The following is a 25,248-nucleotide window of genomic DNA, read 5'->3' as shown; positions in this document are numbered from 1 at the left end:
ACCTAGCTTGGCCAGCCTTGTATGCTTACATTACATATGGTCAGTATAATATAGGCACTTAATACTACCACATGTGTGAGGGGGCTGGCACGCATGTGCCACGTGGTATCCAGAAGTGTATCTTCATCATATATGTTAATCTGAGATTCTTTATCTAACAGTCGAGCCCACTAAGCACTGCAGTTTATCCAATACAGCAACATCTTGTTTGATGTTGCAACTTCTGCTTTCATATCCATTTCCTTCTTTCTCAAATATTCTGGTAACTGAGTGCAGTAAAGATAAGGATGATTCCTCGCCTATACAACTGTGCTATTTGCATCTAGAAGCATCGGGGTTGGAAGAGGCCTTCAGGATCATCAAGTCAAACTGCTAACGTGGCCTACGGAGTCCCATCACCAAACCGTGTCCCTCAAGAAGTTTTAAGCTGGTGTCTATTTTCTCATAAGCTTTATTTCCTTCATGGATGTAATTAAGGAAGAACTTAGGAAGCTGCAGGTTTTCAGAATTTGAAATTAGGTTTTACTGTTAAAACAAAAAAGAAGAGGGTTATCTGCTGGTCTTGATTGCTTTGATGGAGACGCCTCCTGGCGTGCTGCGTAACACCTCAGTTCCACCTTCTCCCAAGTATCTGGTGTGAACTCCTCTGCAGGAAGTAATACATACAGGATATGCTGATATAGTTTCACGAGCTGTCTTTAGGAAATAACACTAAGTATTCCACTGACCGTGAATAATGTCTTTAGTCTCCACATTTTTAGAATATAAGATTTTACTGTTGTGTTAACTAGTCAGGTCACTCTGACGTTGTGAAAAGCAAGAGGGAAATGGACTGTGCAGCACTGTGAGTCATTATTTACCCCCGAGTGTTCTTTCCTATGGAGTTAGTGTCTTCACTGAGCAGATATTTTGGCCTGGGAGGTCTTTGTGGTGGGACTCTGTGCTTGGCAGTAACTCGTAACTGGGATTTTTTTAATACGCATTGTAAATTCTTGCCAACCAAACAGTAACAAGAAATTTTCTTTTTAAGAGTCTGTTCAGGTATTGTGGATATATGTGATTTCACTCACTAATTTGTCAGCCAAAGGGCTGGATCAGATATTTCTGGTTAGCGATAGAGAACGGAAGAATTTCCAGGTAAGCTGAGATTGTTTTCAATACCAAATACTCATCTGTCTTCTGGCAAGGAAAATCTTGTGATTATAAAATGCAGAAAATCTTAAAATTCTGTTCTACAAATCTGAAGATACTCTGAGGAATACAGATCTTTTTGTTCATCTTCCAACAAACTGCTCCCCTCCAAAGCAACTAGTTATATGTGGTCAAGCTTTAGTTTTTCTCTGCATTTGACTGTATTTTCTTTCGGACAGGGTTTTATTTGTCTTTCAGCCCCTCTTTAGCTAACTTGAAGTTGATTTCATTATGTCCTTTAGGCAAGAATATGCTTTCCCTACAACTCGTGCAGGTAATATTTTCTATTTTATTCCACTTCACTTTCATACACAAGGCTTATTGAACCAAGGCAAAATTCTTGCTTGGGTAATGTATGGCCCGTGAGTCATACACACTGAAGCAGACACTTGGAACAGCCTGGAGTAGTGCTGCTTCCCGGTCCAGCAGCCCTTCACCTCATACAGTGACAAACAGGAACATGTCTCTTTCCCTGCTCTAGCAATTCCCCGTCTGGAGTGTTAGATAACTCTGCCCCTTCCCAGCCTGGGCTTGGCATGTTTATTGCTCACAATCCTTAAAGAAACCTAAGGGTGGGGCGTAACAAGGCTGCAGCATGCATGCTCTGTTTGCGGAGGGCCGAGTGTCATTCCACGGTGACTCAGACTGTCTCTTATTCTGGCTACATTCCTTCAATATCAAAGTGCAAAGTCAGCTGTTAGGTAAGTTTATCAAAGCAAGAAATTACGTAGCTAAGCAAGAAAAAATTATTCCAGTAAAGTTCAAGATAAGATTCCCAGATATCAAGAAGCAAAATCTTTTTTTTTTTTTTTTTTTTTTTTTTTTTATGTCATGGCCCATACATAGACAGTGCTTCTGCAGTTTTTTGGGAGGGCTTTCTGGCCCTCCAACTGACAGGTACATCTTATACTCACGGTGTAGGGGATGCACCAAGCTCACCAGACCTGAATAGCAATGCTGGCTGGTGTGCAAGGGCAGGGAATAGATGTAATTCTCTTTTGTCTCTAAATAGAGTAATAAAAATAGTCAGTTCCCTTTGATTTTAGGAAACTGCTTACTTTACAAGTAGAAGCTATGCTGTAAAAAAAAAAAAAAAAAAAAAAAAAAAAAAAAGCAATACATATTTGTACTACTGTGGAATATTTTTATTTGCTCCTTTCCTTTTCTGGCGTGTCTTGGCTTTAATATATTTGTAAGTATACAGAAAAGCCTAAGCTGCCAAGAAAGCTTTCCAGTTGTCTAAGTCACTGTGCAACTGTACATCCTTTCGCATTATTCACAATCTGGCTTCATGGCTCAAAGGCACGAGTGTAGATCTCCCGTTTGAAGGAGCAGGTTTGTCCATAATGAGGCTGAGCGTAGGCAGTACATTCCCTGGCCAATTAAACAAAAAAAAAAAGTGGCTGTTCGTACAAGGAGTGTTAAGCTTGGCTACGTGCTTTACTGTTTTGTTAGCAACAATGGTATAATCTGCAATTAAATACCGCTTGTGTTACCAACCGCTTGCAGGCAGGATGTCACTGTTTATATGAGCAAGGATAATTCTTCACAAAGAGTTGTGCACTCATCATTGAAAAGAATCCCTCAGGAAATAAAGATAAATTCTTTATTGCCAGCTAAGCTGCTAGCCGTAGTACTCAAGATACCTACAATGTGTATGGATTACGAGGTCAGCATTCAGATGTTGCGATGAAGCACCAGAAAGAATGGGAACATTCTTCTCTGTAGTCCTGTGTCTGAACATTACTTGAAATACCACTCAGGAGAGCAGTTTATGGGTTCTTCCTTCCAAAGAGTCTTCAGACGCTGGGCCCAAGCAAGCAGCATCTCCTTCCTTTTCTCCTCAGAGACATATTCGGGAGCGAAGCAGATGTGAGGCTCAAGGACTTTGACACCACAGAAGTGCATGATGCCATGCTAGATCCAAAGCAAACAGAGAAATGCCTCAGTTAGCTTTTCACTTTCAATTTGAGCATGTGCAGTATTCAGTTCTGAAACTTCCTCTGACCCGATACGGCAGGTTTTCTAATTCTGTGCGTTTATCAGGAGAAGGGAAATAAATTGCACAAGTTCATTGTTTGCCTTGGCAGCTTGTGTTGAAAGCTAGGCATTATGCAGAATGACATACAACACACTGAAAGATAAAGCCATATTAATTTATTCTGCTCTGTGAAATTAATTTTTAAGTGCTACTAAATCCATAGAATTGTTCTCTTTGGCTGCCATTTTCTATTAAATTTGCAAAGATCAGAGACAGCCTGAAGTTTATTACGCTGCTTGAATCTCCACGGATTGTTCAGGGTTGCAGCACATTTCTCATCTCCTTTTATGTATTTTTTTAGCCTTTTGCCTCCAGCATAGCCACACAATTCTGAATGAGTATTTGTGCCTTTGAAATCAGCTCAACTTGCCTTTTTCCCTCCGTGTCTGTCTGAATTTGCAGCTGCATATAGCATTCTTTGTTACGTTGACTTGCAAGCTGTGCAGCTAGATAGCCTCGCAAGGGCACACAGCTAGTAATCAAAAGGGTTTGGAGAGCAGGGAATTTCCAGTAAAATCAAAACACATTCATTGTATTATATCAAACACTGGTCGTTGCAATTTGCCTTGCCACTTAAATTCCTGAAAGCACTACTTCTACCTCTGGCAAAAGGGTAGCAATAAGACAAGACATGCTAACTGTTGTATGCTGATTGTAAATGCCAGGATAATGTGCGAGTGCCCTCCTGTCCCGCATCCTATGTGAATCAGGTAGCTACAGGGAAAAGAAACCCTGTGTGCCGAGGCTAAAGGAAATCCTATTACACTAGAGAAATTAAAAAGATAGACATTATAAGCTTTCTCTAGATTCCAGTTTAGAGGAAGAGGCACAAAACAAATTTAAAAGTCTGTGGACTCTTAAAGAAGTCTCAGGATTTTAGGGCCCAGCGATAACTTACAGATGCTTGTAAATGACTAATTATTTTTTATTATAGAGCTAACTATGAATATATTTTTCATCAAATAAGCATCAATACAGTTTCTAAAACAAATTAAATAATAAAAATTAATGCAGACAAGTAACAACCAAATATTCATAGCTCTACCTGCATGGGCCACAGGAGATAGCGAATATCACCATTGATACCTCCTTTTGCATACATCTCTTTGCTTCCTCCAGTGGTGAAAGAAAACAGGGCTAATTTATTCTAGAATTAAAAACAACAACATCAAAAAAAAAAAAAAAAAGACTGTTTGAATAGTTCAAGAGAGATTCATGGGAAGCTGGGCAGCATCAGTTTCTGCAGGTGTCCCCTTCCGCAAACCTTGAGTTTAGCAGTGGCTCCGAGTCACAGACTGAAGGCATGCACCTGAACAGCAGACTGCATGCCAGGGCTTTGGGCAGAGGCTGATTGAAAAGAAAAGGAATTACATGTACTGACAGCCTTGTATGAAGCAGAGCTGACCCTTGTTCTCTCCTGTGAAATGTTTGGAAAACTCTGGCTGGAAAGCACTTCACTACTGTGGATATCTTTATTCCTCGCTTTCCTGAAAGCAGAAATTGTGTGCTACAATCCCAGTTCAGATCTGGGCTTGCTCCTCACTTTTGGAACATTCAGGTGTTCTAAAACCACATTTTTTCTTCTAATCCTATAACTCTGGTGTTGGCCATGGGCTTGTGCTCAGCACTTCTCTCTGTCTTACCTCCCATAATTAAAATACTTTTTTTTTTTTTTTTTGGGTGGCATGATGGTGCAGTATCACAACTGCTTTGCTTCTAATCATATGGGGGACAATGTATTACTAGAGCTTTATTATTGAGAGCTGTCAGAATGGCCACTTCATCAAACTTCATCAAATTAGGATCATTTTCCAGTTACTTTCTGACACGAGAACTGTGTTCCTTATTTATATGTGTTCTCCATATCCTAACCAAGAACACAACAGCTTAAACCTTTACCTCAAAAATTAACCATACAGGTTTTTATACTAAAAAATCACTTCTCTTTTTCATAGACTTTCCAGGGATACAAAGTTTCTACCTCACGTTTTGTTCATGTACTCTCCTGTTTATGCATGTCAGAATATTTTACCTATAGAATTGTCGTTACAGAGCTGTAAGAAGAGTGCTAAGCTTGACCTAAACCCATGGCTTTTCTTAGTTTGTGTAGAATAAGCAAGGACTGATTGAAAATAAGAGTCTGTCACCAATACTTAAGCCAAGCTTCCCCCACACGCTTTCCTGAAGTATTTTTATTTTGAAGATGAAGTTTCTGTTGATGCATGATGTTGATGGATGATGTTAATCATCCAGCTACTCTGGAATACCGTGGTATATCAAGGGCTAGGCACTAGCTCTCTGTTTGGAAATGCTGACCTGCTACAGCCCCGCTAGCCTGAACTAGTATATTTAGGCTTCTGTAATAATCAAGCACAACTGCTTCAAGGTGCATGGCACTTGCCTTCTTCCCCCTCAGCTATAAAGTGATTCATTTTATTCGTGTCTCCCTTTTGCAACATTTTGCAGAGAACTCATATCAGGAAAGTGTTTTGGAGAGAGCTGAGGGAATCAGTCCTTGTAATAGACTGGGAAGAAGTTTTTGTACCTCCTTGTGCTACCACTAGAGCGGTTGTTGCGTGCTGCTCAGGATACATTTGGATTGATAAGAAATTCAACTTCCAAGACCTGAATTAATGTAAGTCTAATACTGAAGGCCAGAATAAGCCACAGGTTTCAAGAAAATAAGTCATTCCTTCACAGAAAAAGCTATGGTCTGCTTTTAGGAGAGCTGAAAGCGAAAGCTTTATACAAACGTAATGGAAAAGAAAGACTGCTACTGAAGTGCATTGCAAAGATCTCGGTCTTAATAAAACACTTTCAGAAGCATACCTTCAGCAAACCGGAATCATAACAGTTGGGGAATTCGTGAGCAAATCCTTGGACCAAGACTCTGTCCATCCAGCCCTTCATGATTGCTGGCATGCTGAACCAGTACAAGGGAAACTAAACAAAAAGAAAATTACCTTGTTAATACAGAGAATCCAGGGCATCCTAAGGCCTGGTCTGTAGGCAGTGTCCTGTTCTCTTAATCTGTTCAGACCTTGTACATGCCTTCTTCCAGGAAGGAGAGGCAGTAACTTTGCTTGGCAAAAATAACTGAAGTGCCCTGCTTGTGGTAGTCTCAGGTACCTAGCTAAACAGCTGCAGTGCATTGACACCATGGTGAATGTGAGGGCTTCCACACAAGTGAAAGCTGGAAAACGATAAGACAGGAAGGTGTCACTTAATTCAGGCTTACGGCTGTACAGAGTTGTGTCTCCGATGGTTGAAATGCGAAAGGAGCGTACATGTATATGCTAATGGTTAGTGCTGCCAAAATGGCACAGAGAGCCCTGTTACCGGGACTGACGTCTGGTGATCAGTTCTGATCTGACAGTCCTCTGACAAGTGCCGTAGTATCTGACATGATAACTCCTCCTGAGAAGAAAGCCTCCTCTCTAACAGTAGGGCTCTGTTCCTCGATCCTCCAGTTAGCCCATGGGTCTACAGCCTAAAATCACCATGTCTTATTTGCATTGTCTTGAACGCTTAATGGACTTCTGTTCTAGGATGAATTGCTCTTCTGAAACCTTTGTACACTGTGCAGTGTGAAAGAAGAAATTCTATTAGAAGCTTATGTGCATATGGCTTAAATCAAGATGGAAACTGCGTAGAAATGGCCAGTCACCATGATCTTTGGAAGTGGTGAGTTTAGGCTATAGTAAATTTTAAATTACTCTGCAGTATCTTTAAGAGGCTTTTTTCTTTCTTTTCTTTTCTTTCTGATTTTTATTTTATTTTTATTTATTTATGTATTTTTCTGCACCAGAACACACTCAACTCTGCATAGTATTTTAAGGACAGAAAGTAGAAAGCAACCACTTCCTTCCGGGGATGTTTTAGTAATCTCAGAAGCAATATTGTGAAAATTACAACAGCATATGTTGAAATGCGTGCTTGAGATATAGTCACATCCTAGATTTCATCTAGAACGGGACAGTGGAATATAGATAGGCTGTGCCTAAGGCCAACAGTCTGGTTGTGAATATGGTCAGATTATTTTTTGTTTTTATTACACAGGGCCTCTCAGCTGTCAGCACTCTGGATGACAGTACATTGTGTACTTTATCCTTGCCATTGACTGCGTTTGCACAAGTATGTGACATGTTTCACCCCACTGTTTCATTTAGGAGCTACTCTGCACCCAAGCATCTGTCTCACACAGGGAACTTTGTTTCTACGTTGTGGGGCTCGTTTTGCTTTCTGTGATATCCCTGTGCCCCGTGCACACCAAAGACGTAACCGGCAGAGAGGAGAGCAGGGGTGAGGTGTAATGATCGGTTAGCGACTCCAGACAGTGCTTCTGCAACTCAGCAATGGACGAGGGCAGCACAATTGGGAAAGTCAGAATTCCCCAGGCCTGCTGGCTGCTCCCAGCTGCTTGCCCAGAAAAGAAGCCATGCCCTGCTGGCCTGCCTGATAGCCATGGTCGTATACCTCTTTGTGCATCCAGATGTTGAGTTTGGCCCGGTACTGGTGAGTCACTGGATTTGCTGTCATAGCTACTCGTACTACTCGTACAATCGTACTACTGATCTGTGCTTGTTACTCTACTGCTGCTTAGAGATAAAGTCCTTGTCCCTACAGCTGATGGTTGGGTGTCTGTTACCATATCCCAAGCTTAAAACTTCGCAGGGTCACCTCAAGGCCCAACACGCTCTTCTGTGTGTAGATCTATGCTTGCTTTTCTTGCGCTCCCAGACAAGAGGATACCGTCAGGCTGCCTGATAATATGGCACGGTTCTTATATATAGAATTATAGTATTATTTTGCACTCGATCCTTTCCGATCTGAGTTGCTCCTTGCAATTGCTTTAGAGTGCAGGTGGCATGAGGAGCAGTCTTCACAAAAGTAGTCTGACCGTGTAGTTTTTGAATGTTAATTTTTAAGTGAAGTGCAGGTATGAATTTTACGTGTGTGTTTTAAATATCTGATTTCAGATGTCTTCCTAGTCACCAAAAATGTCAGCGTGGAGCCATTATTTGTGTGAAAAATTCATATTGTGCCAGAACTAATAATACTCACACATGATCTAGTGTTTTTGATATTTTTTTTTTCTAAAAACATGTATCATATCAGAAAAGCCTGACACCTTGAAATTGCTATGCTGGGTAAAAACTATTCTATGTAGATGGCTGAGCTACCGCCTGTTATTACTCTGGCTAGATGTAGTGTTCCTAATGAAATCTGTAATCTTCTTACTTACTGCTGCTTTTGGTTTCTTCAACCCTGTACGTTACAACTGAAGCCTTTTAATACAATTTAAAATGATGACCTGAAAAATCAGCAAGTCTGCTTCCTGCACCTTCTTTTGCTCTTCAATCAAATCATCGGACAAACCTCCTCTCTTGTAAGCTTCCCAGGTCTCCACTCCGTAATTGAACTCATCTGAGTTGTGCAAGCAATCTGTGGATAGAAGGGCATGGTCACTGCTTTCTCCATTCCTAGCCCTGTAGCCAGGTAAGAATTAAACACAGGTTGTGATCTACAGTTCTGAATCGAGGTACTACTTTCTGATTTTGTCCCACTTTCTTTTTTTTTTTTTTTTTTTTTTAAAAAAAAAAAGCTGTTCTGTATCATCACAGCTGACAGATGATGACTTGATTGTAAACTGGAGAGGGATAGATTATCTGAGAGTACTAAAACTTTTACCTTTCTGTAGGAGACAGAATATGATGTGCAAAAAGAGGACCTAAGCTTGGCTCTAGACTCTGGCGATGCAGGTAGATGATTTCAGAGGATTTAATATAATTTTGCTAATTGCTCTGCATCTGCATTAGGGATCACTGAAACCTCTCTGCAGTCACAAGCACTATGTAGCTGCTTTTCAGCCTCTCTGGAAACTCAGCAGGGGCTGGGGGAACCAGTAAAGGCTGACTCTGCTGACTGTGCTACAGTTGGGTGAGCTGAGCCAAGTGTGTCTGAACCAGACATGCACATTCATTCCTGCTGATTGAACTAGCAGATTGTCAGCCTCTAGCAGAAAGACGGGTGACAAGCAGTGGAAGGTAGAAGTAGTAGAAGTAGTAACCTCGTGAACGAAGCTAAGTACATCATAGAATGGGATCGGAAACTTACATCAGATGTTGGTTCTGGCAAGTGCTAATGCATTTTTGCCTCTCAGTAACTAACCTTACTGTGAGTCAAGGTTCGTATTCATGAGTGGACTTTTAGAAATGCTTACATTTCATCATTAACAAGTGGGTTTTTTATTTTTTTATTTTATTTTTTTTCCGATGCTTGCATTAGGCCTGTGCTATTTCTTTTTGATTCTAGTTCTAAAGAATTCTTGTTCTAAAGTTCTCTCAGATTATGTCATAGCTTTGCTTTTCCTGACCAGAAAAAGTACTGGGGCTAAATGCTATTAAGAGCACGGTGGAACTTTCTTAATCATGAAAATATTCCATAAGCCTAACAAGATCATTGCTATTATTCTCAAGTCTCAGCTGCAACCTCTAGTCATTTTTAATAATCACGCACTATCAAGGTTGCTGGAAGGTGCCAAAACAACTCAAAAGCCTGTGTACTTGAGTGCCTGGAGCTAATTTGCTATAGGAATTTGTAATATTGTTCATTAAGAGAACATGTTTCTTTGAATGTCTCTTCAGTTGACTGCAAGTACCAGGAAAACAATACCATTCCTCATTTATTTTGGTCTAAAAGCAAAACACTGTTTTACAGGTCTGCACTACAGATGTGTTTCCTCTCTCTAATTGAAGAGCCGTTTTTCATCAGATTTTTTTAAAAACAGGTGATAGTTATGTTCCTACACTGGCATTTCTTGGTCAGTGCTTACAGAAAATAAAAAAAAAAAAAAACAGGTCTTGTTATTTGGAGTATATTTGTATGAAATAATAGCAACAATTTTTCAGAATGCACCTAACAGCATGGGTTCTAGCTTGTCAGTGCAGCAGCATAGATAAGATTAATGTCAGTCTCAAAAAAAAAAAAAAAAATGAATAAAGTATTTTGGCTAGACTTACCAACAATGTCATTTCTTGTTGCTCTTGGCTCAAACTGCATCGCGTATAAATCAGACACCGTGACAGTGCAGCCCTGTTTGCTTAATTCTTCCACAGCAACTGTCTTCAAAGATCCATTCAAAGACTTGGGCTCTTGGTGTGCATAGACTATCAGGACTTTTCTCCCTGGAGGCAGAAAGAAAAGCAGAAGACACCTTTGAGGTAGGCAGATACGAAAGAGTTTGTGGAGCCAGGGCCAGGTTCTTCGTTTTTCTGTACTGTGATTTCCAAGCAGTGCAGAACTGATAATGCCAGCATTTGACTCGTGCCCAGCAGAGGAATGAATCAGTAAATGCCTCCCCACCCCTTCAGCAATATTGTGCTATGCTGGGTTTTCCTAGGCAGGGCTCAGTGCGCAGTAGGTGCCTTTCCAGAGCAGGCCACACTGCCCTACATCAGTGCACTCAGGGCTTTCCCACTTCTCCTCTGGCATGGTCCATCCTCTTGAGCCAGCACTTGTGTTCAGCTCATTCCTTCAAAAACTCTCTCCTTACACAACAACAAAACAAAAAAATCAAACAGCTTTCTTCTGGCTTAGCTCCCTGAGCAGAGTCACAATAGCTACAGAGCAAGAATGAGGGACAGGATAGGATCAAAGCAGTGCCAATTTATGTTCTCTCAGACTATTGTGGAAACAATTTCTGAGAGTTCAGAGCATCCTTCTACTGCATTGCGGGTTCCCTACGTCTTCTGTTGCAGTGCTGTGCAAGTGACAACCTCAGGGTAGATGTTTCAGATGCCACTGTCCCACTTCAGCATCTTCACAGAGACTGCAGTAGAAAGTGATTTGATTTTTTTCTTAGATGTGTCAATGAGCTGTCTGTTGTATCTCAAAATAAAGCAGGTTTAATCTAAACTGAGTGGCAAGATGGATATGTTAGGATGTGTCCGCTTAAACTGATCCACAAGGTGTATTAGAGCTTACTTGTTCAAAATGTTATGGTATATAGCCTGTTCAACTTTAATAATTCTCTAAAAAAAAATAATAATTCATCACTGAACACAAGGGAAAGGTAAAGTATTCTTATGGGGTAATATGTTTGTACATACATACATAAGAGGATTTCCAGGGATTATTGAAAATGTCTGGATCTGCAAAATATGCAGCTCTTGGCTCCTTTCTGCCGATCTGTAACAGGTATCTCCTGAATTCAGTGGACATGAGCTGCATGTCCCAGACCACCATCAGGGCAGCAGGTAAGTTTGCGGTGTCAGAGGTACAAGAACCAGTGCTGAAGGTTTGAAAAAACAATACCAATTTTTTGAACAATTTTTTTTTTTTAACATAAATTTTTAACATAAAAAAAAAAATGTTTTTTTTTTTTTTTAACATAAATTATAAGAGGTAGTGATTTCTACTACCTTTGCCAGAAGTCTACTACAATTTGTGGTTAGATGCTACCACAAATTTAGCAAGTGTATAAACTATTTAGAGCACTGCTTGCTTGCTCATTGTAGGAGCAGTTGCTTTTTGCTGGTCTCACTAGCTCTCAGCAAATAAGCAGCTCAGTGGCTGGGGATGATGAGCTCAGAGATGCCAGAGGATTAATTCTGCAAGGTGCTAGTTTGTTTCCCTTGCAGTGGAGTTGAGGCACTCGAATAGTGGTGAGATTGGAGTTTTCAAATGCATCCTTTACTGAAGAAATTGTGGTGATTTGAAAAAAATAAAAAAGCTTTAGTGTCACGAGTAAACCCTGCAGGTATTCCATATAGCAGTGTGCCCAGGACTGAAGCGAATAGCATCCTTATTGGTATTTTTTTCTTACCTGCCATTTTCCAGCAGCACTTGGTAGCTTCTCTCCTGAGAATCCAGCACGGCCTGTGAACTCAAACGGCAGATTTGCTCGTGTTGTAAGCAGCACGAGGAGGTGCAGAGGCAGCTACCAGCACGGTACCACCTGGCTGGGAGCGCCGTGCTGCGTGGTGCCGAACGGGCTGTAGGCCTGCGGGAGGGCAGGCAGGCCGTACGTGTGCTCTTCTGGCAAATATTGCTGGGCTGGCTGACCTCTGCTCAGCGAGCACGTCCCCTCACATTCAGCTTTTGGCAGAGGCCACAAGAGTGCCCAGTGGAGCTGTTGCTGCTGCGCTTAGCAAAGCGCAGCTCCCCGCTCGGTGAACGTGGACGTGCTGCGTCATTCTCCAAAGCCTCCACAAAGGAAAAGGCGGAGAGTGCTCTCGTTTTTTCCTCTAAAAACTGGTGTCAGGCCCATTCACCCCCTGTCCCTCCCACACAGCCCTGCCACCCACCCGGGACAGCGCCGTGGCCCCCTTGCCTCCCCCATGGCTTTACCCGCAGTGGTGCTGGGGCTCGGTTCGGACGGGAGAAACCGGGGCAGACACCAGCAGATCGGTCCCCTGGCACTGAGTGACAGAGCCACCCGCGTCCTCTCGCAGCGGGTGTGCAGAAAACCTCTGTGCAAACCTTGCCCTGCTGGTGTTTTCCACCGGCTGTGCTGCGTTAGGGGAGACACAAAGCCCTCGGCTCTCTCCCCGGCTCCTCCAGGAGAAGGTAACATGCACAGTGCCGCCGGCACTGGGGACAGCGGTGTCCAGAAATGGGAAGTGACCCTAGCAGAAACTTGGGGCCGCAGCAGTTGCTCACCAACTGCCAGCGTGCTGAGCATAAAGCCAGAGCCCAGATCCTGCTTGGTGATGCTCTCCGGCTTGTGTGGGAAGCAGTGTGGTAAAAAACTGGGCAGGGACTGAGGAAACACAGCCTCAGTTTACTTTCTCTCGGGTAGGATGCTTTATTTTTGTCTTTTCATCCCCTCTGGTAACAGAGTCAAAAATATTTATTCTCCTTTATCTGCCCTCCCCCCCTAAGCATAAAGTCTAGTTGTGGTAAGAGAAGGGAAACTAAAAGAAAAATGCTAGTAGTTTACATACTGTACCTGGACAACATATATGTTATATGTTTGACATACCATATAATGTAATAACTCACAGAGATAGCAAAGAATAAAAAAATTGCACTGTGCCTGTACTTTAGGGAGTAAAGAAACAAAAAAAACCACCTTATTCCTTGCTAAGGCTGTAAAAGTTTGCATGATTAGTTCCCATGTTAATTCCTAAAATCCATTCTTCTCAAATATTGTTATCTCTTATTTCTAATAATTTTATAAAATTAAAAAAAAAAAAAAATTAAATCCTTTCAATTTCCTGTTTGTCTTTGGACAAGGCTACTTATAAGGATTTCAGCAGCCAGATCCAGCTATTTCTTAGCAATCACATGAGCACATTTATTAGGGCTCTTAAGAGAAATTTCAGGGTGATTTGGGGAAACCATGTATTTTTGCATTTTGGGCAACTCTGTAAGACAGAGTGGAGCTTCTTGTAGCCTCCTTTGCCCTCTTCTACTGCTCCTCCATTTGTAAAGTTAGCACTCAGGAAAGTGTAACAGTAGCTCAAACATCCTCATAGGACAATGCACCTCTGCAAGGAGAATTTTGTTTTGCAGATTGGGAGTGTTTCTTAATTAATTAATTTATTTATTTTAAATAGCATTTTCTATTGCTTTCTCCAGTCCTCACTTACAATAATATTTTTTTTTAAACATTTTTTCTCTCTAAGTAATTAAGTGCTAATTAGCAATGACAAAAAGTAGTTGTGACCAAGCTGGAAGAAAATTCTCCTGTCCCTGTCAGCCATCCATGAGCATGGATTGAGTGAGTCATGCTTTATAAGAAATTTGAATGTTTACAGCTTCAGTGACTATTGGCATGGATTGTTTTTGTCTCTAACACAAGACAGAGAACACAAGAAAATGAAAATGACAGCAGAGATTCAGACCAAGGGTCCATTCCACCTGGTATCCTCTCTTCAGCCCTGCTCACAAGTATCTGGCTATGAAAGAGTAAAAGCAGAGTAAGCATGTAGGATATTCATCCTGCTGCTCTCTCAGACTGCAGCTATCTTCGTCTCAGACTTGAACATGTAGTTTGTATGGTAACCTCCAGTTTGCCTCTCTGCACAAGATACTTTGCCCAATCTCCCTGTGAATCCGTGCCAATTGTGCAATGTCCCTGGCAAGGACTCCCACAGATTTGTTTTCTGCTGTGTGAAGAGCAACCCCTTTTGTCTGTTTTGCATCTGGTTCCTATCAGGTTCATTTGATGCCCTTTGGTTCTTGTATTGGGTGTGACAGAGCAACAATCCATCTGTGCTTGTCTCCTCTGTCCAAAGGTGATTTTGTGGACTTGTGTCATGTGCCTCCTAAATTTCATCTTTTCCAGACAGAAGAGTGTTCTTCAGGTGCTCTTTGTTCGGAAAGTCTTCTGTGCTTTCAGTCATTCTCATTGCTCTTCTCTGCCCTTTTCCAGTTCTGCTGTATCTTTTCTTGAAATGAGGGAACCAGATCTGCAGATAACATTCACAGTATGGAGGCACCTTGGAGTTACCTGGCTGTGTAATGATTTTCCCTCTTCTGATCCTAATAACTATTACCATACAATTTGGTTTTTTTGATGGCTACCAATTGCTGAGCTGATGCTTACATGGAATTATCTATGGTTATTAGACAGCTTTACTCCTGGTTGATGGTAGTTAACTCAGAGCCCCTTATTTTAAATGTGAGGCCAGGTTTCTTTGTGTCCCATGAGCATCTTTTAAGATTTAAAGAGACTGAAAATAATTATGAATCGTCTTGTCTCCTGGGTGCAGTCTAGAACACTGTGGTGGTCTGTCATCAGATCCTGCTGAAGGTGTTTCACTGCAGAAAAAAAATACCTTAGGATTTGGTGAAGAAACATAAATGTAGGCATAATTTTGTAGTCACTGGCATGACCTTGAAACACGAAGGCTCCAGTCCTTGTGCCAACAATTGCTGAAACATGCAACAGCTGTTGGGTGGACACACAACTCCTATTATGCTATATAAAAGAAAAAACCCTATACTTTCTTTACCTAAGGTTAGGCATCAGCTGGGTGGGAGTTTTGGGAGTAGGTCTTCTGAACTCAGGAGTTTCATTTTTGCCTAAATGTCATTTATATGATTTTAACTTTTTAAGTATCTGGCCTAGAAAGAAAAGAAAATTAGTAGTTTTGTTACAGTTCCCCTCTGAGGACTCATTCATTTCTGCTACAAAGAAACACAGTCAGCATTAACTGAAGGAACAGTTACTATAAATAGGAAACTGTTCCATGTTAAGGTAAATAGTTATAAAGAAAATGGAAACATAAGACACTGTACCTGGAAATCTTGGGCAGGTAGCCTTAATTCAAGAACTTCCATTGAATACTAATCCTATCTTTTTCCATTTCATTTTGGATGGAATCAAGAGCTCAGTGTGGATGTAGGTGGTTTTCAGAGGCCAAACCTTGCCAAATATTGGTCAAGAAAATCTGTTAATCAGTAACGAGGCTGATTTGACGATTTGATTTTATCTGCTAGGAAAAAAAAAAAAAAAAAAAAAAAAAAAGAGTAGCAAAATTGGAAGGGCCATGTAACTAAAACAGGGAAGAATCATTCATATGACTCTCTTCATCAGAAGTTGATTCCATATTTTCTTCCCCAGGATGGAGACATATTCCTCTGCATTCTTCCTTTCCTGTGATGGGATACAAGGTCATGCTGTCCACAAACTATTTTCCGCCTCTTCCTTCAGTAGTTCACAGGTAGAGTGATGATTTGGATAGCCTTGAGCTGTCAAATGGTATTATGCAAATGGTATTTGGGCACATTTCTACCTGCAGTTTAGTTCCCAAGTGTTTTATGCTTCTTTGAAACCATCTGCTCTCCTTAATGAGGCCATTAATAATTTCTTGAATTGTTACCAGTGATGTCCCATGAGCAATCGCTAATTTTAAGACACACAGCTATATTCTGCACACAAACAAAGCTCCATTTTTGTACAAGCTGTTTTAAAAATATCTCTGTTTTGCTGAGAAGCTTTTGTATTCAATATTCAATACTAAATATCTACTGATAATACTGTTCTGAAGTTACTGAATTTACTAATAAAAAATGCCCTTGGTCATATGATGTATATTACCCAGCTAGGAACTCGAGAGAACTAGTTCCTGACTTGAAATAATTGTCCATTGGATATCCCTTCAGGTAACTAAATGTCCTGAACCTGTAATGGTCCCTTTGAACAGTGACAAGGCATGAAAGTACTGTGATTGGTTTAGGAAGCCACTTCAAAGATGCTGTAGTGGTGAAAATGTTACGATGTAAGGGATTACAGTCTACCTCTCTCTTCTCGCTCTACCCCAAACCCACATAACTGCTCTCCTCATAGGTAGGCAAGCAGGCAGGATTCTTCTTTCCTAATTTTAGCCACGTAAAATTTAGGGCATCTTCTCTAAACTGTCTCTATAGTTGAATTCATCACCTTCAGATGCAACTCCTTGCACTTACCTTTGATGCTAGTAGAAGGAGAATCACTGCTTGGCTTACACAGGCCTCCAACATCTAGGTGGCTACAGGGATATAAATAATATCCTTCCCTATGAGTTTCAGAAGACCTGGACTCCCACAGCCTTTTGAGTGACAGCTGTAGTCACAGAATCACAGAATTTCTAGGTTGGAAGAGACCTCAAGATCATCGAGTCCAACCTCTGACCTAACGCTAACAGTCCCCACTAAACCATATCCCTAAGCTCTACATCTAATATATCCCTAGTCAGGGATATATAAAAAAACAGGTTCTCCAAGTGCATAAAACCTAGCTAACATTGAGGGGTAAAGAGATGAGAGATTTTCGTATTTCACTATTGCACTGAGGCTAATCAGTGTCTGGTACTTGGTGCTGTAAGAACAGTGTTATAAAATAACAGGTTGGATAGCATGAGTCAGAAGCTGTAAGACAGAGAGTTGCTGGGAAGTGGTTAGACTGAGTCTAGTGCCTATTGCTGTGGTGGTGCCAGCAAAGTTTATATAGTGAACAAAGTACTGGAGAAGCAGAAGGAAGACTGAAAAACCTGCAGATAAGAAAGTGGCTGCAGAGAAAAGGAACTAGGCAGAGCTATAAGCAGGCATGGCACCAAGAGAGCACACTTAAATGAAATGAGTTTTCTGGGTCAAAACACTGACGTGCTAGCATAGGGACACAGGGAAGTCGGCAGTGCTACTTCGTGAGTCAAATTGCTTTAAGAACAAAGATCGTAATTCCCCAAATGCATCTAAATAATATTTCCTACTATAGCATGTAGCATCCAGTAAGAAAAAGAATTAAAAAGGTGATCGTCAATCAGTGGTTAAAAAAAAAAAAAAAAAAGGCAAAGTAGAACAGGTCAAAAAAGAGCACCTGCATATCTAAAAACAATTTAGTACTTTTATTCAAATTCTCTTCTAATATCTTATGAGCAGTGAAAATTTTTGAGTTGATTATAGGATAAAGATAAGAAAATGCATTTGAGATACATGCAAAAGAAGAAGAAATAACCATCACATTTTATTGCATCCAAGTCCATTTATGGCCTGATTTTAAAATCTACATTTTAAGAATATGTTATTGGATATTATAATTAAACTCTTTCAAGTTCAAGAACTAAACTACTCTGAAATAATCAGCTTTGTTGCTTCAAGCCAACAGTGCATTGAGTCATTAACACAGTCAAGAACATAATAGATGCTGGTGTTTTTGCAAACACAAACAACACTTACATGGATCGGTTACTTCAGCTACTGAGCTAGATTAGCATTCATGGGTTTTTCTCTTCCCTACTTTAGCATATGATACTCTTTGGTGATCCTTAATACCTGTTGCTTAAGTTCATGTGGGAATGCGAGTATCATAGTTTTGTGTGGCGTGTTTTCTATGTACAAATCATAAAACATTGGTTAGGGTGTAAGGTACAGTCATCTATCTTAGAAATTAAATGAATTAGAATAATCATATCATAATATCATACTGTATATGACAACTCTGCAGGAACGACTTTAGCTTTCTGTATACCTTTTCCTAAGATTAATATCAAGTTAATTGTATACATTGTTCTGTCTCTGGAATAATATATTAAGATTTAAAAATTTCATGTGTTTGAAGGATATCAGTTGTGCCCTCTAGTGCCTAGTGCAAGGGTTTGCATTTTTAGCAGAGACCAGTAAAGCGAAGTGAAGCCTTCATCTAGATCAAGTTTTTAATCTTCAACCCAAGTTCTCTTATAGAGGAAACGTTTTAAGAGCATTTGTCACCCATGAGAACAAGCAGTAAGGAAAAACAATACTAACAAATCAGCATGTAAGAGAAATTCTCTTCAACATTAGTTTTCTGTGAATATTACAAAGAACAAAGCCCCTGATACAGCAGTTCTGAACCAGCAAATATTACAATTCTACACTGAAAATGGAAAAGAAGAGAAATGGAGTAGTAATATCCTACTGTTTGTCCCGCATCAGTCTGTACCACCATACGCATCACACCAGCACTGTAGTTACTCCTAGGCTTGTTTTGTCAGGTAGTAAAAAGGAGACAGTCGGCCCCATATTGATCTCTCTCCTTAGTTGACAGGCTTGTGCAACAGGAAGGAAGCAGGAGGACTGCATGACTAACAGCCTTGTACTGTGACCTGTTTTTCTTCACAGTCTCTCTTGTCTGGGAGTGAGTAACAGAAATTGAAAATGGTAACCTCTTGGGCTAAAAACTCTACACTACATCTAAATGAAAAACAAACCAGCAACAGGAATAGTGTCCTAGGAAACAATTCTGATATGCTGTTTAGGATGTTTTTAAACCTTCTGATGTTAAATATTTAATATTACTAATATTATTATTTATTATTACTTAATTGCGTCTTCTCCTGGAAAATCTTTGCCAAGAAGTTGGGTGAATAATTCATACAAGTACAACTTCTAGGATACATAAATGTGCTACTTGTAATTAGTAATCTCTTCTGCACTTTTTGATTCAGAAGTCTGGCCTGAGATACTCATTTGAACACAGACTCAAATTGCAAATCTGGGGAGAAGGGGGGGAATGAGAGTAATTTTTTCACACCAACAATTCTGCTCTTTGATGAATTAAAAACTTGGGAGACCTATTTTTGTAGTCATTCCACATCAAGATGACACCCTGTTTTCATATTGAAGTTGATGCTTCTTTAGACTTGGAAAGTGAGGTGAAAAACAAGCGTAGCTGCTGGTTGAAGTCTGTTAGGGTAGGGGGTGAACATAATTGCACAAAGCTGATAAACTCTAGTTGGGTATCAGCAGCTACATAAGGTGCTGCCTTAGGTGAGTCTAGTGATGTGTGACATAGCGTATTTCAGAAGCAGTTTATTTTTCCCTTTCCAAAGGGATTTTTGCAGGTTCTTCTTACATGCCAGAGTATTTGGCTGAGACATCTGCTGACTAATCCTTCCATGGAGCTGCAAAGCACCTGGGAAGAAAGTCAGCAAAATGAGAGGGAGCACCGACTTGCCCAGCGTGCCATGAGCCTGGCCTGGCAAGGTTCATTAGGTTGTACTCATGACAGTAGCTTGGTTATTGCCTTCCAGTTACCCATTGACTTGGGATGAAGCTGTAATATAGGATTGAGTCTCCTGTACATGAATATATCATCCAATGACGTTAACTGCCATCAAAGCAAGCAATGGCTGAACATTTGGCTGACGGGTTGGGCCCAAAAGGCTCTAGTAAATGGAGATACATGAGGCTGGTGGCCAGTCACTAGTGGGGTTCTGTGGGGCTCCATTTTAGGGCCAGTTCTCTTTGGTGTTTGTATAAATGGCCTGGATGCAGGACTTGAATGCATATTAACTAAGTTTGCAAATGTTAATAAGTCAAGAGTAACAGTTGACTCCCTTGAGAGTGGAGAGGCCTTGCAGAGAGACCTTGACAAATTAGAGGGCTGGGCAGTCACCAACAGCTTGAAGTGTAAGAAGAGCAAGAGCTGGATTCTGTGCCTGGGAAGGGGCAGCCCTGCTGTATGAACAGACTGGGGGACAAGAGGCTGGAGAGCAGCTCCGCAGAAAGGGATCTGGGGGTTCTGGTCAACAGCAAGTTGAATGTGAGCCAGCAGCATGCCCTGGCAGCCAAAAGGGCCAGACATGCCCTGAGGTGCACCAAGCACAACATTACTAGCTGGTTGAGGGAAGGGATTGTCCTGCTCTGCTCTGGTGCAGCCTCTCCTCCAGTACTGTGTGCAGTTCTGGGCACTGCAATTTAAGAAGGACATTAAATTATTAAAGAGTATCCAAAGGAGGGCTACAGAGACAGTGAAGGGTCTGGAGGGGAAGACGTATGAGGAGTGGCTGAGGTCCCTTGGTTTGTTCAGCCCCGAGCAGAGCAGGCTGAAGGGAGGCCTCATGGCGGCCTGCAGCTCCCTCAGGAGGGGAGTGGAGGGGCAGGCGCTGAGCTCTGCTCTCTGGGGACAGTGACAGGATCGAGGGAACAGCATGGAGCTGGGACAGGGGAGGGTCAGACTGGGGGTTAGGGAAAGGTTCTGCACCCAGAGGGTGGCTGGGCACTGGGACAGGCTCCCTAGAGCAGTGGGCACACCACTGAGCCTGCTGGATCTCAAGAGGCACTTGGTCAAGGCTCTCAGACACACAGTCTGACTTTTTGAGTGTTCCTGTGTGAAGCCAGGAGTTGGATTCAATGACCCTTGAAGTTCCCTTCCAATTCAGAATATTCTATGATTCCAAAAAAAAAAAAAAAAAGTTTTAGTGTACAGTCTCCTAACCAAGCTCAAAATTAACAGCCTAGAGTTGGAAATGGTGAGCAAGTCAGTGATGACTAGCTTCAAAACAAATACAACAAAGCTGATGTTCAAAATAATTGTAACAGTGCATAGTTCTGGGGGAAGGCTCTTCTGAATTTCTGCCACACAAGGAATCTCTAAGGCTTCAAAAGGAGCAAAGAAACATTTCTTAGTCTTTAGCCTCCCAACATTAAATAATTCAGCCAGGGATGAACAGTAGGAAAGGGAGGACATTGCTTGCACAGTCAGAGCCCGGAGGAGGGTGCTGGAGAGCTAAGAATGACGCTGCTGAACGCCTTACGTTCCTTGAATTGCACTGAGCAGTAGATCCACGTACCACTGCATTTTTTTCTGTCTCGGTGAAGAAGCAAAACAAAAAAGGACCTAGCCAAAGTCTTTACTATGTTTGAAGGATATGGTATAGATACGCATGCTCATCCTATGGATGCTGCCTTTCAAGTGCATTTCAAGAATTGGTTTAATTGCTTTATTTCTGTGTGATTCCGCTGAGCAGCTATTTTGTTATCTCAACCATCCTTTCTCAGGCTATTTTATATGTCAGACAACTTGAGTTTCACCTGTACATTTAGCAGTTAACTCACAGAACAGATATTGCTGCCATAGTATTTGATAAAAACTAAGAATAATAATTTATATTTTATGTATAAGCAAACTGATGGTTATAGACTAAGGAGGTGATTCAGCAGAAAGCACAGCCCCCCCTCCAGTCTGCTTATGCTCAAAATTTCAGCCCTGTAAACCTCTGGCTAATCCATTATGTTTAAAATCCACCTGGACCAAACTTTCTGACAAAGAATTTGCCCAGGAAACTTTTAGGTAATTATTTTACGATGTAAATGCAGAAGACAGTGCCTGGAGCAAGAGCTCCAGGATCCAGATTTCTCCTTTCTGCAATAACAGGGTGAAACCACCAGGCTGCAGCCTTGCTGTTTGTGAGCTCACCCTTTCTCAGCTCTGTTCTGCACGCTGAGGTCGCTTCAGCATGGGGAGGTGCCTTACCTTCCCCCCAGTCTCATTTCCTGCTCCTCTGTAGTACCGTGGGGCTTGCTGGTCAGGGGGCACTGGGGTGTGAACCTTGTGATGAAATCCCATGAGGCAGGATTTGAATTCCAGTCTTAGTCACTGGGACATAACGCAGAAGGGGGAAGGGGGTTAAAAAATGGTACCTGCATGTTCTGGAAAAGATGCATGCTCACTTCTGGGTGTGGAGGCTTGGGGACTGTGGCTAGTTATTCACTAAGGACGTGCCAAAATGTTAGGGGGAGCAGATGATTGAAGACCTATTCCTTGTATTACTTGCTGTTGTGTTTGCTGTTGCCTAAATGCAGGAAATTTGTCTTTCTGTGGCCTTCTGCCTCCTCAGCTCCTCAGAAGGTATCTCCTGGGTGTCTGTGCTGGCTGCTCTCTGGGAGCTGTCCCACTGCAGGCCACGGAGCATCCCCAGGGGCAGCTGCTCTTTGGTGACCTGGGCTGTAAAGCTTGCCATTTTCATGCACTCAGATAAATAAAAGCTTTTACACTACTAAATACGTAATGTAAGCCTTTGCCAGTCTGGAGCTTTACCATTTCAGATAGGCTCTCCATCCCCTCAGCATGGCAGTCATCAGAGGTGTGAAAGGGCAGTTTTAATGAATTTAACCACTGCACCCATATACATTTATGCCTCTTCCACATGCATGGGAAGGAGAAGGGCCTTGCCACAAAAGGAGGTATTACTGCAGCACCAGGGCAGAACCTGGTTTCATAAGCTGCCTCATAAGGTAGAAATTTACAATTTTAGAAACCAAGGATTGCAGCTGATTTTGGCAAATGGCAGAGTGCAGTTATATTGGGGTGACATAAGAATTGCATACGTGTATATGTTGTTGTTAATTGAATGATTTGTGTGTGCTTAGTGTTCAGTGTGCTCTCTGAGAGTTCTGCATTGAGCAATACGTTGTTTAAGTGATGAGGTTTGCTGCTGTAGTGTGGGCTAGAATCACCTCGGTGTGCCCCGTTACTTTAGGCTGCATGACAGAGCTGGCAGAGACTTGGTGTGTGGTTCAGAGAGATGCACATCCCCTGTACAAAGTGTGTTAATCATACAGCCGTACGCATGCTTTGATCTCTATATTTTTTTTTTTTAAAACGCTGCTTTGGGGTATCCCCGTTTGCACCCGGACCTCCTACACAAAAGGCTCAAGCACGAATTTACTTCCCTGAAGCAGTGTAACCAGTCGTGCAGATCCACCACCGCTGCTGCAGCGCTGTCACATTTTAGAATTACTTCCTCACTGTACATCTGCACAGCCTGGCTCCCTTCCCCCCCCCTCCGCCTTTCTTTCTTTGCTACCTGCAGCACTGCAAGCCCTGAGAGCAATGGGCAGACCCGAGAAATCCCCCAAACTCACTTAGCCGTGCAGCTACTCAGCAGAGCTCTCACAGCACTCAACATGTGCGCTGCTCGCCCCGCTGGGTTTTTTGACCTTTTTCTGTGGCCTATCATCATTTAGCACCCTGCGTCACGCTACCTCACAAGCCCAAATAATGCGTTCTGGGATTAATTGCTGTGGTTCAGGGGCTCAGCCCAAAGTGCAGGGCAGAGGCTGCTGTACAACAGTCAAAGCTGATAATAAACCCCCAAGTGGAAAATTGAAAGAGGGCTGAGTTCTCTCCTCACCTCTACTCTCCTCTTCTTCTCCCCTCCCCTTTCTCCACACTTTCCTTTTCTCACTGCAAACTCAAACACTCAAAGAATATATATATATATATTCTTTGAATATAGATGGGAAAGAATATACATATATATATATATATATATATATATTGGTAGAGACACATCAGAGTCTTCTTTTTTTTTCTGTTTGGATATGGTAATCAAAGCTTTTGGAGTAGTCCCACAATGAAATTGCTCAGTACTGCAGTTTTACTGTGTGAAAAATAGCATAGCAAAATATGCTTCATTTTTTTTTTTTTCTATTTTCACCTCTCCATCTACTGCTATGGGAGTAGAATTTTACCCCCAAATGTGTGCATAAATATTTGTGGATACAATTATGAAAAACAATTTTGGTTTAGAGTCAGAAGGTTGGAGAAACAAGTGTAGGACTGAGAAGTAAGAATGCTTAATCCCTGCCACTGACAGTGTTTTTGGCCAGGGGAAAGTTGTGTAGATTTTTTTTTTTTTTTTTTTATATAGCATTCATACACTTATTTCAAGTTAATGTATCTCATTTTTTGCGTGCCTACGTTGAAATAGATGGGGGTGTAGCAGGACAGATAACACCTCTGCAGGGCCTCCCCTGCTGCTGCTGGTGCTCTGGGGAATCGCGGTGCGCACAAGGCATGAAGGCTGGCAGAATTGTGCCCCTTGCCTGAGACAGGCCCGTGGGTGATGAAGTTTGGATACCCCCTGCTCAAGGAGAGCCTGAGCAGGATTTTTTTTTTGCCCTGAGTGGGAAATTTTGTGTTGCTTCACAGGAGAGCTGTAAATTACGATGGTGATTTTTGATACAGATTTTGATTCAGTCTTAGGAGGCGTTACTGCCATGCAGCATGGTGGCCTTTTGGCCAAATTTATTTATTTATTTATTTTTCCCCTAAGAAAGCGTATAAAAAATAAACATCAATGAAAAGATGAGAGAAATGGGAACGGGACCCTGCACTGCACATTCCTGGCCTATGTAAATACGTCATAGAATTGAGCTAAAAATAATAAGGTAGTAGAAACCTCTGTGGATAAGTAGTCATCTGCTGAATTAGTGGTATGCCAGGAGCTGAGCAGGAACATTTAGCCTGTGGCTAACAGAAACCAATTTCTTCCTTTTTTTTTGTTTGCCTACCAAAACCCTTGACCAAAATGCACTGACACTGCTCTTCTTCAAACATCTGTGTCTCATGGCAGGACTTCTTACTTTATCTGCAGCAGTACAGGCAGACCTGCATAATATTTGGTACCGACCGCAATGGAGTATGGATCACCTTTGGATTCCTCCAGGCACTGCACTAATAAAAATCACAAGACAAATAGTGAGCTGCTTGCTTAACCTCCTAGGTGTCAGTGGTTGTGCTGCACAGACATTTAGCCAAACCCTTCTCACCGGTGACATGTTCTGAAGCAACGTGTTATTTTCAGGCCTGATGGAAACAGGCCAGGATTTTACTGAGCCTGAGGTGTGCCGGGGTATAACTTTTGAAGGCTGTGTGAGTATAAAAACGTGGTGTTCTCTAATTCTTATGGTTTCATCCCTTGTGATGCAGTGACTTATTTCTTTGTGTGCATGCACACAGCAAGTAGCGCTTGTAGAGCTGT

The 25,248-nt window shown here is 41.7% G+C and overlaps 1 protein-coding gene across 2 annotated transcripts; it reads right to left on the bottom strand.

The window, feature by feature from the left end:
- Nucleotides 1–2,339: 2,339 nt before the first annotated feature.
- NQO2 (N-ribosyldihydronicotinamide:quinone reductase 2) lies at nucleotides 2,340–12,914 on the bottom strand. Of its 2 annotated transcripts, none has more exons than XM_032183356.1 (7): nucleotides 12,896–12,914; nucleotides 12,060–12,112; nucleotides 10,255–10,419; nucleotides 8,547–8,677; nucleotides 6,062–6,175; nucleotides 4,278–4,379; nucleotides 2,340–3,108 (listed from the first exon to the last, which is right to left on the bottom strand). In XM_032183356.1, exons 2-7 carry the CDS (start codon nucleotides 12,064–12,066, stop codon nucleotides 2,935–2,937), a joined length of 693 nt encoding a protein of 230 aa, XP_032039247.1. In that variant the 5' UTR covers nucleotides 12,067–12,112; nucleotides 12,896–12,914; the 3' UTR covers nucleotides 2,340–2,934. The 2 variants fall into 2 exon arrangements, with proteins under 2 accessions (XP_032039247.1, XP_032039246.1); XM_032183355.1 differs by lacking the exon at nucleotides 12,896–12,914 and adding an exon at nucleotides 12,584–12,787.
- Between the last annotated feature and the right edge of the window lie 12,334 nt (nucleotides 12,915–25,248).

Source organism: Aythya fuligula, chromosome 2 (genome assembly GCF_009819795.1).
Source record: "Aythya fuligula isolate bAytFul2 chromosome 2, bAytFul2.pri, whole genome shotgun sequence".
Classification (NCBI taxonomy): Eukaryota; Metazoa; Chordata; class Aves; order Anseriformes; family Anatidae; genus Aythya; species Aythya fuligula.
Note: the sequence above shows the minus strand (reverse complement) of the source record. Positions and strands in the feature narration are given on the sequence as shown.